This window comes from Stigmatopora nigra, chromosome 9 (assembly GCF_051989575.1).
Source record: "Stigmatopora nigra isolate UIUO_SnigA chromosome 9, RoL_Snig_1.1, whole genome shotgun sequence".
NCBI classification, from domain to species: domain Eukaryota; kingdom Metazoa; phylum Chordata; class Actinopteri; order Syngnathiformes; family Syngnathidae; genus Stigmatopora; species Stigmatopora nigra.
In genome coordinates, this window is record NC_135516.1 from 11,708,548 (window position 1) to 11,723,196 (window position 14,649).

Here is a 14,649-nt window from a genome sequence, read left to right on the forward strand (position 1 = left end):
AAAGCGCATCAAATACATGGAGATCATTGGTATCAAAGTGGCGGACAGGGGGCCAAATCCGGCCCCCCACATTATACTTTGTGCGGCCTGCGAAAGTATATCAAATAGGTGGACTTTGTCTCTCATCCTTAAATTCAAATAAACATTATAAAGATGATACATTATATTAAATTGGTTTGTGATATTTCACTACACCAGGGGGTAGGAAACCTATGGCTCGGGAGCCATATGTGGCTCTTCTGATGTGTGTATATGGCTCTCCGCCTTTTTAAATCATATTTTTTCTTCATTAGACTCTTCTGCATGCATTCTCTCATTAATTCAGACTTTTTTTTACTTTAAAGTGGTGAAATTAATAATAAATGCTCACAATTTCATGTATTTTTACTTTTAAAATCTGAGTATGGCTCTCAAAGTATAATTTTTGAAAATATGAATTGTTTATGGCTCTTTTCGTCAAAAAGATTCCCGACTCCTGGATTAAAGTGTGTGGAAATTGGAGGGATGGATTTCAAGCCTACCTTGCTTTGACTGTACTGTCCATATTGGTAAGATGGATGGTGGTCAACTGCATAGGCTGGCGAGGTGTAAGAAGGCGGGCAGTAAGATTGGGTGCTCGGCAAAGTGGGCATGCCCGTCAGACCCGGTAAGGCTTCCAGTCGCTGGGAGCCATGACAGCTGGCAGCCATGCCGGCGTTAGGCTCCAAGCCTCCGGTCAGAGGGGAGAGCGCAAAGTCACTCTGAGGCTGATGAGGTACTCCGCCTGGGTTCAAAAGGCCCATCACCTGTAGGGAGAGACACAGGGAAAGTGGGGGGATTAGGATAGAGAAGAAAAGACATTCAATCAAGTCTACTCAGGTGGGCTCACAGAGGTGGAAGCATAGTCATTGTTCATTGTCAGACCACACTAGAGAACCTCATACATGTGGTTTCGTTTTATTCTGCTTCACGGACAAGGGGACAAAAGGAACAGGGGTGTTGTTTTAAATGGGTTTTCTGGTGTTTTGTTTTGGTTTTTACTGTCAATCTTGTGGAGAGATAAAAATGATTTTTTTGTTATTTTTTGGTTGATTAATATACACAATGTTAACATGAATGTCTAATTAACAAAACAAATGGCTGAGTGTTAAGACCTACTGTATGCATGCATGTACATCTAAGTGTATGTATGTATATATGTGCTTATATATATGTATGTGTATATATGTATATATGTGATTATATGTGTGTATATATATGTATACATGTGCTTATATATGTATGTATATAATATATATGTGTATGTAGATGTGTGTATATGTATATATATGTATATATATTTCAGCAACACGCTTATTTATCGATATTTATATATATATATATATATATTCATGTATTTATTTATTAACATACTTATTACCTATCTATTTGTGTCTACAATGTATTTTGCTGTGTCTGTATTCTCAGCCTCTTGCTACTGTGACAACAAAATGTCCCGAATACGGGATGAATAAAGTTATCTAATCCAATAAGTCCTACATTTCCAAACATTCACATGAATTAAACAAAAAATTAAACACCAGAGGACACTAAAGAAAATGTTCTCTAAGGTTTTGCTATACTGTTGCTATTAAAAATACCTGACATTTTACTTCTCAGAAATACATAGAAGATTCAAAATCAGTTAAAAAATATGAGCCGAGAAATATATGAAATAAAAGTAGATGTTTACATAGTAAAATATATAAAATATAACATATAAATGTCACCCCTAGCATAAATGCCTTGAGGTAATTTTCCAGAAAAGGTCAAAATGAAAAAAACTAAATTAAAGCACGGGCCAAACAACCATAACTACTGAATATATTGTTTTCTGCACCATTAGTAAAGTTATTTATAGTTATAGCAATATCAAGTCAAACATTTTGACAAAACAAATAGAAAATATTCCCTTTCTGCATATTTAAAGTGTTAAAAATTGATGTTTGTGTCTGGACTCAGACTGGTGCGTCTGTTTAAAGACACACCCCTTTTTCCCAATCTCTTGATGCCCTAAAATCACCGTGTCCTTGCGAGGCCTAGAGGCCAAAAGGGTACGTGGGAACGCAGGGCAAGGGTGTGTATATACTTGTGTGTACTTGTGTGTGAGTCATCGTCAATATGTCGCAGGTTGTGTGCATATTTTCTTTGCAGTTTTTTGGAACTGATGTCAGAAGGGTAGCGCCAATGATGATACATTCCGAACAGCTGCTTCCAGGTTTGCGTGAGAAAGTCATGAAATTGTCTTTAAAAAAAAGGCGGTGGAGTTGGGGGTGTAACAAAAAAGAGTTAAAGGGAAAGAGTTATAGTCTGTGTAATGAGGAGTAAAGGTGGGTGTCAAGAATGGAAAGGGAGCAGAAATACGGAACGGAGCTTTTTGATGCAAAAAACATGGAGCTTCCGAAACTGTAGGCCACCTGGCACGTGTACTCGTACCGAGGTATTTTATGTACTGTAATCTGTCAATGGTTAGACCTCACACATAGTTACATTGTATTACCACTTGATTTGAGCTATAAAGATATTAGCGAATAGAGATGCATTAGTAACGAGTGGTAGGCATTCCCTATAAAATACCAATATTTTACTAATATTGTCAAATGTAGATGAAGAATCTGGCGTGTTATAAACACAAAATGATCATTATTGTTTTAAAATTACATCCAGCGGTGATTGAAACTCTATAAGGGAAATATAAAATTTAATCGTATGAAGTCTGAAATAAATAAGCAATAAAATGACATTCTTTAGCCATTTAAAATGTAGTATTTTTTATTGAAAACAAAACCCCAAAAAACAGCATGCATATATATATATATATATATATATATATATATATATATATATATATATATATATATATATATATATATATATATATATATATATATATATATATATATATATATATATATATATATATATATATATATATATATATATATATATATAAAATCGGATCAATAAATACAATAAATAAATGCCGTTTTGGGGTTTTTTCAATAAAAAATTACAGTTTTTTATATATATATATATATATATATATATATATATATATATATATATATAGTATAATTAGGTGAAAGTAGTTATTATAATACAATTTATGTGAAAAACTACACTTATTATTAACGTTGGATATTATATGGGAGGTGGTAATATAATTTCCTTGATTTTTTTTTTTTTTAACCTGAAGCGGTTATGGTGGTGGTGTACTTTCGTCAGAGTTCAGAAACACTAAACATCCACTGCAGTTGGTAACGGCGTGTCTGTTTTGCAGTTGTTCCGGGGATTAGGTCTCAGGGGGGCGCAAATCCCAGACACTCGCTTCCTTGGTGAGAACGGATTGCTTCGGTATGCACCAGATCAGCAAAGGGATGCCAAAGACCTCGCACCCGAAAGGGAAGCCGCCACTGCCCTGATCACGGGCCTCTTACTTTTCCGACAACAATCTTCCAGCTGTAAACTCAAACTTATCCATGTCAGACGCTAAGTATCAATATGACCATATCTGGTGTTAACTGAGTATCTGAATCTCCCAATGGATTTAAGAGTGATGGCGTGTATGGCTCACTTACAACATTTCACTGAACATGACTTAACGGTAGACGAGATCATTTAATGTAAAATAATCCCATTTTGAGGACTTATTCCTAAACACATTTTGCATTTTGTCATGCAACCGAGCTAAAACACTTGCAAAAAACTCCCTAAACTTTATTCTAAAAGCAGAAACGTGCTTACATTAAATGCTCCCAAGAAAAACTAAAGGGAGAAGGTTTAGCAATTTAAAAAAATGTAAAAAATGCAGAAAACCATGACATTTAATGCCTACCGACAGCAGTATAAATGATAAATATAATCGGGTGAGAACACCATCCATTGATAGCCCCCCTCCCATCTTGTTCCTCTAATTTGATAGACAAAGAGTCCGCAAAAAACACCCAATTAGCAAAATAACCATTGACATATGCGATGTCTGTTATTTGTCACCCTACGCAAAAGTGGACATACTTTATATATAGGAACAGAAAACTATCATATACATCATTCAATCCCTGAAATTATTAGAATAAATATAACAAAAATCGCTTAAAAATGAAGTTCTTCCTCTTCTATAACTCTCAAGGTCATTTTATAAAACCACTCCTGCAGTTATTCCGCCTAAATCACAAAATTAATGATTTCTTAATCTGTAATGGAACGAGTTACAGAATCCGCATTGCGCAATAGGCATTGACCAAACTGCACTGAATACACAAATTATAAGAAATTAGCCAACAAAGTGAATAATTTGCATAAATTACACACCACGTTACAAGGGGACATATTACTTCATTCCCTTCAATTAGGGACATTGGTCAAATGTGTGATTGCAATTCCAGACTGACATTCCTGACACACCGTATCCATGCAAGACCTTGTGTGTACGGACCTGCCATCTAAAGGTTAACGCTGAAACCAGCCAGTAAGCTCCACAACCTTTACCCTTTTTTTTTTATAGCCGTGCCACTACCTTTTCTAACCCTCTTTCAGGACCATCTACAAGTTTTAAAGTGTACTTTACTAAACTTCTACAAACCAACTCTATCCACCACAATGTTTTATCATCCCTAATCATCATCTTTCTATCAAAAAAACAGAATTGAGAATCAAATTTTACAGTCTAAAACAATTTCAAAGCGGTCAATTTCATTGTTAGCTACCTATCATTTCCTAACAGTGCAGGCCTTTATCAAAGATACTCATTTATGTTTAAATACATACAAACCCCTACGCTCAAGGTCAGTTAGAAAACCTGCCAGAGGCGCTTCATATGTTTATCTGCATCTGACAGGATGCTGAGAGCCTCTCTCATGGGAATTAGTACCCAGCATGCATTGCATCCGAGGGCCGACCACCCTTTGTGGTGGCTAAAAGCTCGTTTTACGCTTGTTAGACCATCTTCTAACCCGGTGGGGAGCCACTGATGGAGCCTGATGACTGTGTAATCGGCCATAATTGTCTTTTCACTTTTGATTTGTGTCATCACACCACATCCATACTCATCCACCTTCAACTCTTCCACCTTCCTATAAAGACTGACATTTGGCACATTGAAAATTCCTCAAGCCATCTAACACAAATGAAATGCCACCTTTTTCCTATAACCACGACATGGTCAATGTCAAAGAGCAAACATGTCAGATGGTGAGTGAACTGACCTGGGGTGAGAGGCTGTTTCCGATAGTGGCTGGGTTGACGCTATTGGCGTGCCCGGCCTGGGTTACGAAGCTGTCCGAGTATCCCGAGAAGCTGTGACGTCCAGAAGAAAGGCAATAAGCCGAACTTCCATCTTGAGCGGCTGATGACGAGTTGAGCCCGCTTTGGTGCACCGAGGTGGGCGGCAGGGGCTGTGGTCGATGGACTGTGCTGGGCTGCTCGGAGACTGCACAATAAATGGAAAAGAAGCAAACCAGAGAGTGATTGTGATTGTGGGGGGTGATGCGATGTATCCATGACAGCAGAATGGCAAATTACAAGTCCGAAATTATCACTAATTTGGGTCTTTTGGCAAGAAAAAGCATCTTATGGGGAAGCACTACCAATTTCGTCATATGCTGTTTCTGGGTATGATGACAATTAGGCTTTTATTGAGTTAATGGTCATGACAAAGCCTATGTCTGATTATTATTATTATAAGATTACCAAAAACTGAATGAAGGGGATTTCCGTAAATTATAAAGAAATGCTTTTGAATGTAGTTTAAATAGAATAGTATGTTTTGGCCTTGCCCAAAAACTGAAGATTCTATAAAAGCCTACCTTGAGCAATAGTAGTTGGGGGGTATGGGCTCTCGGATAGTTGATATGGCTGGAGGCCTGACATGGCGGATGGAGGGAAAGCGCCTGGGATGAGGTGGTTGAAAGCCATTAGCTGATTGGCTCCTGCTTGCTTCCTCCATCGAGCTCGTCTGTTGCTGAACCACACCTGAGAATTGCAAAAATGTCCTTTAGTTACATTGGTTAACTTATTATTATTCTGAATAATATTAATTAACTAGATAAGTATAACTTTGCAAGAACAATTAAATGTTCTGTCCAATAAATTGCAGGAGTTAAACTGTATTCTGAGGACTACAATTTTCGTGATTTCAGTCTTTAAGCATTTAGTTTAGCGCTTTACCATGAAATTTGCAGTGTGACTTGCCTCAACAGAGGAAACATTGATTTATCTGATGACCTCACTAAAGAAAAGTTGACTTTTTCGCAGCACTTCACGAAAAAAAATGAAAAAAAAAGTATTTCTGTGTCATTACAGGGAGCTAAACTGATAAAGATCTTAACATGTGGAGCGTGTAGTGAAACCACAGACATCTTTGTGTAGTATAGCCAGTCACAGAGTTCAAATAAAGCCAGAGGGTTGTTCCAGCTGTTAAAGCCTATATCAGCACACCATCTGAACTAGCTGTGATGTATTTTAAGGATCTTTATGTCGGGCGCTGACAAAAAACAGGAAGCTGTCCTCACATACAGTGTTATGTCTGTCTACATGTCCTGGAATGGGGAGGGTAGAGTTAGCCCAGGGTCGACAGTTTAAGGATTTAACACGTGTTGAGACGCTATATGGAATGATGTGGTTACATCCCAAGGCTTTTTAACACTTGACAGAGCTCACTGTCAAAAACTCAAGGTTTTCAAGGGGGATAATTGGAGAGTTCGAACCTGAACACGTGCTTCTGTGAGTTTAGCTCGCTGAGCTAGTTCCTCCCTTGTGTAGATGTCGGGATAGTGTGTACGTTCAAAGGCCCGTTCCAGTTCCTCCAGTTGCTCCGCTGTAAAAGTCGTCCGACTACGACGTTGCTTCCTCTTGAGAGGCAGTCCCGGTTCAGAGTCTACATCGGAGCCTTCGTCAGAATGACTGGCTGGAAAAAAAACAAATAAAGTGTTACTGTTGGAGTCCTGTGGAGGTGCGCAAATCCATGATATAAAAGCCAGATTGTAAACAAAAGGTTTGTGGTGAATGAACAGAGTCACTTTAAATTGTCTTCCCCTGCTTCTTTTTAAACTCTTCGCAGGTTCCTGAAGGGATCAAAAGCCGGAAGACTGCTTGAACACGGATTAAAGAGGACTAGATCTCTCCGGGGGTTTCCATTCCCTGGGACACTGTGTCTCTACCAAGTCTTAGCCACGCTGTGCGCAATGCCGACAGGATCCCGGGCGTTAAGGGGGTACTCGGCCCTTTGCAGGTGCTTTTTAATCTGTTTGTTCAGTTGAGGGTTGGCGAGAGCGAGTGGGTCTACAGAGGGGACGTCTTTTTGGAGACTAATTCAGCAGAAGACTTGAATCAATGAAGGCCTTAAAGTAAAAGACAGGCACTATTGCTATGGTGGAGGGGGAGGTTACCCATCTATTAAATAATGATTAGGCTTCGCAAACTAGCGTGACAGCCCACTATTGTCCCCAATTACACGTATGCAGTCGCCTTTCTATTTCTCAGTCGCAAACATGCATCTGCTACGTCTCAGCCTATGGAGGCTTTTCGCTCAAAGAACACAGTCTGCAGGCACAATACGTCCAAACACAGATGGACTGGAGAGAGAAAGAATCTACTCCTAAATCCACTCCAGAGGGACCTCTTCAAGCTCATGAAGAGGGTTCACTGCACCTTTTCGACATTGCAGAACAAGAAGTGAGAGGTTACCGAAAAAGCCGGCCCGGGGACAGAGGCCTGTCTGTCTGTCTGTCCGTCCCCCCCACCACCACCCGGACTCACTCCTCGCTTTCCTTCTGCCCTCCAGATTTAAAGCTTTAATTAAAAAGTGCCAAGTCAGACAGACTATGGGGGTTGCTGGTAGGGATCTCCCCTTTTTTTTTGCCTCTGGAGCCAAGCAGGAAATGTTTGCGGAATGGTTGCTAGTGTACGTCTGACCAGGCATTACACATGGATTTGGGCCTTGGGAAGTCTGTGGTGATCCTAACTGCTAGAGTAGAAGATTCTGATACTGAGAGGAGGTCTTTATTACTTTTGTATATAGAAGAAAAATAATTTGAGTGCCATGTTGGCATGATACGAATGGCCGAATACTGGAATACTCCTGGACGGAGAAAGAGAGAGAGAGAGAGAGAGGTTGCGGTTTGTTGATGTGGCCTGCAGGAAAACATTACTTGATACTCTACAAACATTAGCAGTGCTTTAGTAGGGATTTGCAACATTCCTTAATTAGACCCAAACATTAAAAAAGTAAGGAAGGTGCAGAACGAATTACTGAAAGAGTGGTAGGGGTTCATAAAGCTTCCAATTGGCACAGTAAGTCATGTCAACTACGGGAATGGGGGGGGGGGGGGGGGGTGGATCTTGTCTCATTTGCCCTCCTTCATTTCTATTCCCCTCCCTCTTGTTTTTATTATTAGAAACTAGAGAAAATACCCCGTCACAGACTCTCCCCTTAATGGCGGATGACAGTGTTGCTTTTGTCATCCTGCGCTTTTTTAGGCTCTCTTTCGTACTCTTCCTCTCTCACTCTCAGTCCTTCTTTTATTTGTGGAAGTGATGTGGCCAAGCCTTTGTATCTTTGCAAGGGGAAAAAAGCCTGTGGCAGGACTCTATTGGACCGATTACCACGCTCCATCTGTAGGAGCCATCAGGGACGCCCGGGCTCGCATTCAGGGGCCTGTCACCTGCCCAGCAGGGGAGTGAGTGGGAGAAAAGGGGGGAGTTGCAGTTCGGGAATGGAGGGTTGGGCCACAAAGGGTCCAAGAAGGGCCACTGGGGGGGATGCAGAGGGGCACAGCAGGGGATCACCCCTTCATCCCCTTTTTTTTCGACTGCCTGAGGGGCATTGGCTTTTTATAGGGGGGATGGTGGAGTATAGGGTGGGGGTTCGACATGGAGAGGAGGTCGGTGGCACCTGAAGTCGCCCGAGAGCGGGCGCCAAGCTGTCCCCGCTGTGTCGCCACCTTCCCAACAAGGCCTCGGCGGATTGCGCCAATGGTGAGGCGCACGCTGGCGAATTTGTTCCCACACATTCCCCATAACAAGCAGTAGAAGAGGATACTAAACACACAAAGGGAGGCCTCGTCCTCCTTACTTAAACACCCAAATCAAATTTTACGCTGGAGCTAAAGCTCTGGGGAGCTGAAAATACTTTATGGACGCTCACAGTTTGGCTATGGTGGCTGACAAGAATCTTAATAGAAAGATAGATTATTACCGAGGGGGCGGAAATTGGGGCTACTGCAGAATTAGCCGGAAAATAGACATTTATAAGATGTGGCTTAATCGGGAGATAATAAGCATGTAAGAATTGGACTGATAGTAAGGACTTGGGGTCATGTTTCATATGGGAGTATGTTGAGGGGGGGGGGGGGGGATTCAACAGGTTAGCACTACTGCAGGTTTTACAAGATGGAGACGTGTATGGAGAAACTGAGACACCGTGTGAGGAATGATTCTAATCGGGCTATGGGGATTATCTTCTGGGAGTTCATTAGGATAATTTGAGGAACATCCAGTTCCGTTATCTACACGTGTAGTGGTGATATACAAAACAAATGAGAAAAAAAACTTGGTAGTAGACTTATTTTCTGATTATTACCAGAATGTGCAGGCAAATACATTTTTTTATATAAAAAACACTCACTTTGCGAACATTGAGATGCATTCTTTTTAATATTATCTCCATAAATGGAGAGTTTAAGCCACATGTGTCAAAAAGGCGGCCCGGGGGCTAAATCTGGCCCGCCGCATCATTTTGTGTGGCCCAGGAAAGTAAATCATGAGTGCCGACTTTCTGTTATAAGATTAAATTAAAATGAAGAGTATAGATGTATATTAAATTTCCTGATTTTCCCCTTTTAAATCAATAATTGTCATTTTTAATCATTTTTTCAGTGTTTTTAGTTCAAAAATCTAAAAATATATTTTAAAAAAGCTCAAATAAACATAGCTTTAAATCTATAAAAAAAATATTTATTCCGGGCTTTTAATCCAGTTCTTTTAATCCATTTCTAAAAAAAAAAAAATCTAAATATTATATCTAAAATGGTCCAACACCCTTGCTCTAAGCAATAACTGTATTAAACTATCATAAACAACAACAACAACCCTTATTCAATCATCCTGCTCATTTTCCTATGAACGAGTTGCTCTCCGATTCATTTAAAGCATTATATTACATTTAATACTCATAATTCTATAAGCAGAACAGAGAAAGAGAGTGAAATGAAAAGCGATAGTGATAAAAAGGAAAAGAGAAGTGCAGCATATGGACCACTTTACAGCCTTGTCCTAGTAGGGGCCGGCTTGCCCTTCCTCCGAGGGGCTGTTAATAGAGAAGGTAATTGAGCCTGTGACATGTGTTGGCAATGCAAAACAAAGGGCAGAAGAGACGAATGAACTACTTATTTGCCCAGGGAAGTAGATCTGGCTCTTTTCAGAGTCCAGCTCTTAGTGCGAGTGGGCACCCTGAATAAAATATTGGCAGGCTCACATAGAACCAAAGCGAGCAGATGCATGAGAGGAAAAGAATAGTTAACTGACAGCTTATAGGCTCAGCTGGGGTTAACAGTTAAGGGAGGGGCAAAAATGGGAGTGAGTGGGCTGCTCACTTGACTTGCTAAAGAGACCCCATGCAGGAACCTGCAGCTGCCTGCATGGGAAAAGCAAGAGGCGGGATGGGGAGGGAGGGGGGGGGGGGGGGGAAATGATGGAGATGATGGACGTAAAAAGATGGAGTGAATACGCCCAAAGGCGCCCGGCGCTTTACAATGAACTAGCGGGTGACGTGACATTGAAAGATGTATCTTTAGACTAATATCCCTGATATTATTGTATGCATGGCCAGTGTTGGACGCTTATTATTTAGTTCCACTTGTGGTGCAGTTAGGTGACACTTTCACGGTGGTACTTCCACCCTCGGGGCAAGGACAAAGCAAGCATGAGGGAACACACGCGGGATGCAGCAACAGGCCGCATGTTTCTTTCAGATGGGTACTAACTAGATTGGTTGTGTTTTTTGCGTGGGACAGGCGGAAAGAAATAAACACAACAAAAGAGTTTGAAGTGTTGAGACAATGAGAGTACGAGGGGGTGTTTACATAGGGAACTAGTAACTGTATTTGTTTGAAGTATTTCACTTATGCAAACTAAATACTGTTAATCTGTGTTTAGGCCATGCAATTTAACTCAAATTGTAAAAAACTGCGTTATTGCGAGACCATAAAAGTTTTTTTGTACATTGTAACTTTGGATAGTTTGATCTAATTATGAGTTTTAAACATTAAAACTCTCTCACTGTCAAGCAATGACAAAATAGAGGGAAAGTGTGCCTGTAGTATGTTTTTGTTGAATTTTTTATTTATGTTTTTGCTATTATTTTGTGGTGAAGCAACTGTTTTTGGTAAGTAAATAAAAACACTTTTTTAATGGATTTAGGGCATACTAGTATTTTTTATTATGATTATTATTTGGAATTATGTTTTAACATGGCCTAAAATAACATAATCAATGATTTTTTTTTGAGAAAAATGGATCAGATTAGAAAATAAAGAAAAACAAAAATAGACTCTAAAGTGGAATTATTTTTCATAGTAAAAATTTAACTGAATGCCTGCCATTGACAAAAAAAATGGATGTCTAATTCATTTATATTATAAATATTCAGGTTTCAGTGCCATAGACATTCAGTTCATTTTCGCTGGCAGTGAATGGTCGCTACCCATCCTCTCAATCAATATGGATTGGACGTTTCGAGCCGTCTATGGCAGTCAAAGAGTTAAAAGAGAATTCAGCTAGTCAAGAAGAAAAACATTGAGTCATTTGAATTGATTTACGTCACAAGGAAAATGCCTGATGTAAATGACCTCCCTCTGACGATGAGTACGAGAAGAGCGGCCAATAGTCTTCCTTTCCCTAAACATTATTCTAACCTCCTCCACGGGGCCTGATAGTTTTAACAGTCAAGTGACCCTCAGTTAGCCCCTGACCTTTTCACAGCTCTTGCGCACTTTTGATGCAAAGATGGCCTCACGGCTGACCTTGCAAGTTCACTTCACAGAAAAAGAAGCCGACATCACATTCCTGCACTTTTCCTTCACCTTTTTCTCCATTTTATCGCCAGTTTTGTCAATGGAATTTTACTTTAGTCCACCACCAAGATTCAAAACGTATTAAAATGTGTACTTAACGTAGTAAAGAGTCTTTAAGACCGCCCCCTTAACTCCTAAAAATGTTAGATTACATTTTTCGTCTTTATATAAACACCAAAAAAAAGATGTACTATTGAACAAATACACTTTTTTGTAAATATAATGAGTGATGAATATTTTAGACAGGTGATGCCACCCCTATACATTCATAAATATTTGTTAGGATAATTAAAGTATGCCCAAAATTTGCGTATTTTACTTGATAAAATCAATCAGAGTACATTTTGTGTTATATAACAACTGATAGCCCCCATTTAAAAAAAATTAACCCTGAAATCATAAACAAATCAAAAGAAAATACATGAATATTACAATAATTCTGTTACATTTTCTTTATAGTAAAGACTAGGCATGGGCAAAGTACGGTCAGCGGGCCATATACGGCCCGTTAAGCTTTTTAATCCGGCCCGACGACGTTGTCTAAATAAGTTTTTTTTCCCCAAGATGGCGCTGTCACACGGAAGCCAATGGCAGTAGCTCTGTCCACTCTTATTTATTTTTCGTGTTTTACAGCCCCTCTATCCTTTCTTTAAATGACATTTTAATATTTCTTAATACATTCCTTTTTACTGCACTTTGTACTTTATACTTTTTACTTTCATGATGAGTTTTAAGTATGTCAATACTTTAGTCCTTTTTTTCCTGTTTATGTTTCATATGTACTATTAACGGATGCACTTTTTTATATGTATCGTATCTTGTGCTGTCAAATTTTTAAAGTCAATGTGGCCCCCAGCCAAAAAAGTTTGCCCATCCCTGTACTAGGAGATAAAATAGTGATATTGCCTCTAAAATAGCAGCTAAATTTCCAGTTTTGCCCATCAACGACTACCCATTATCTTGTGCAACCTCTAAAATTAAACCTCAAACCCTACCCTTCACTCACATACTAACTTTTTTTTTACTTTACATCCATCACATGGGAGTAGAAAACAAAATATCCGAAAACTTGGTCATTGTCCAAAAACAGCATCTATGCTAGTCACGCCATGTTGAAAAAAAGAAAAAATGACTGTGAGACTGACTGAATCAAAACGACATAACTCAAAACACAGGCCCGAGCCCGCTGGCATGTCAATAAAGTGCAATGTGCGCAACGATAAAAAAGGGCAAAAAGGGAAAAGAAAAAAAAGAGTGGAGGCTAAACAAAGTTAAGTGATTGACAACGCTGTCTGGCTTTAGTCAATTAACTATCCCATTGTGCTCCTCTTTGCAGAGTCCTCCTGGCCCCCCCGACCCCCTTTTTTCTCTTCCCACTCCTTTATCCTCCCCATCACAAAGTTTTGCTTGGCTAATACTTCCAAGGAAATAGAGAGCTCCCTTTCTACTGAGGCTCCTCTCCTTGACCTTCCATTGCTCATGGCTTCTCTTTCAGCTACTTCACGGTGTCTCTGGGGTTAGTAAAGAGAATGCAGAGGAGAGTACATCAGTGCTTAGGGGGCCGGCATAGGGCAGGACCCCGGCCCATTACTTCAAAGTTGGCTTGAATTCATTAATTGTCCTTTGAATTAATATTGGGAGGATCACAATGAGGGTGCCAACAGAGAAAGAGGCTTTAATGAAGCATAGAGTCGCATTCAGTTGCAGATCAGCTCGAGTGGATTTGCTTTCTTTTTCTATGTGTTTTTTTTTTTCCACCAATGGAGAGTCTTGAGAATCACTCCAATGAAAGTGTTAAGTGTGTTTAGATGGGAGAAGAAGGACAGTGTGGAAAGTCATTCCATTAATCTGGAGATGGACTGTGCTGGGAAATGGTTACAGTTGTTTCAATAATTGTAATTAATTCTTTTCTGTGGGAATATGACTTACTTATTACTAATAAAACGTGTGCTAGATCATTTTGCTAATATTTGATATAATTTCAGGGTGATTGGCAAAAATTTACTTACCTGTTTTACATCATACTTGTTATTAGTAGTAGTGTAATAAGTATTCATTTGAATATGTTTTTTTTTAACATTTTAATTGCATGAAAGGTCTTTTATGTTTAGTTTGAAGTGGAATATTAAAACTGCGCTTTGGTATTGTAATAAGATAAGGGTATTCAAATAATGAATTTGCTAAAATTGTTGCATATACATTTGCATAAATCACAGTTTAGAATAAATCAAATGCAATATAGTTAGCATAAAAGTTAAATACATATAAATAGAATGAAACATTATACTGATTTCAACTTTAGTCATGCATAAATCTAACAATATTGGTTGTATTTTCGTCACATTGACTTAGGTGAAAATTTGTCATTTTCTTAGTATCCACAATTCACAGTAACTTTGCCATTTTATAGTAAATTCCTTTAAAATCCAGAAGAAACTTAACCATCAAGAATCTGGCCATTGAATGAGAAATTTAGGGCTTTAAAAATATTCATAACAGGCACAAAGAACTTCTCAAACACACTTTAAATAGAATATCTCCTATTTAACGTATTCAACTGCAG

General features: G+C 39.1%; 1 protein-coding gene across 3 annotated transcripts in view; it reads right to left on the reverse strand.

Moving 5' to 3' along the window:
- Positions 1 to 14,649, reverse strand: part of pax3a (paired box 3a) — a 32,215-nt gene that overhangs the window by 3,184 nt on the left and 14,382 nt on the right. For 2 of the 3 annotated variants that reach the window (XM_077723694.1, XM_077723693.1), the window contains 4 exons: positions 6,723 to 6,922; positions 5,823 to 5,988; positions 5,223 to 5,446; positions 522 to 785 (listed from right to left, as the gene is read on the reverse strand). In XM_077723694.1, coding sequence (XP_077579820.1) covers positions 522 to 785; positions 5,223 to 5,446; positions 5,823 to 5,988; positions 6,723 to 6,922 — 854 coding nt within the window. Of the gene's footprint in view, positions 1 to 521; positions 786 to 5,222; positions 5,447 to 5,822; positions 5,989 to 6,722; positions 6,923 to 13,476; positions 13,598 to 14,649 lie in introns of those variants that run through there. The other variant, XM_077723695.1, reaches the window with a different exon arrangement.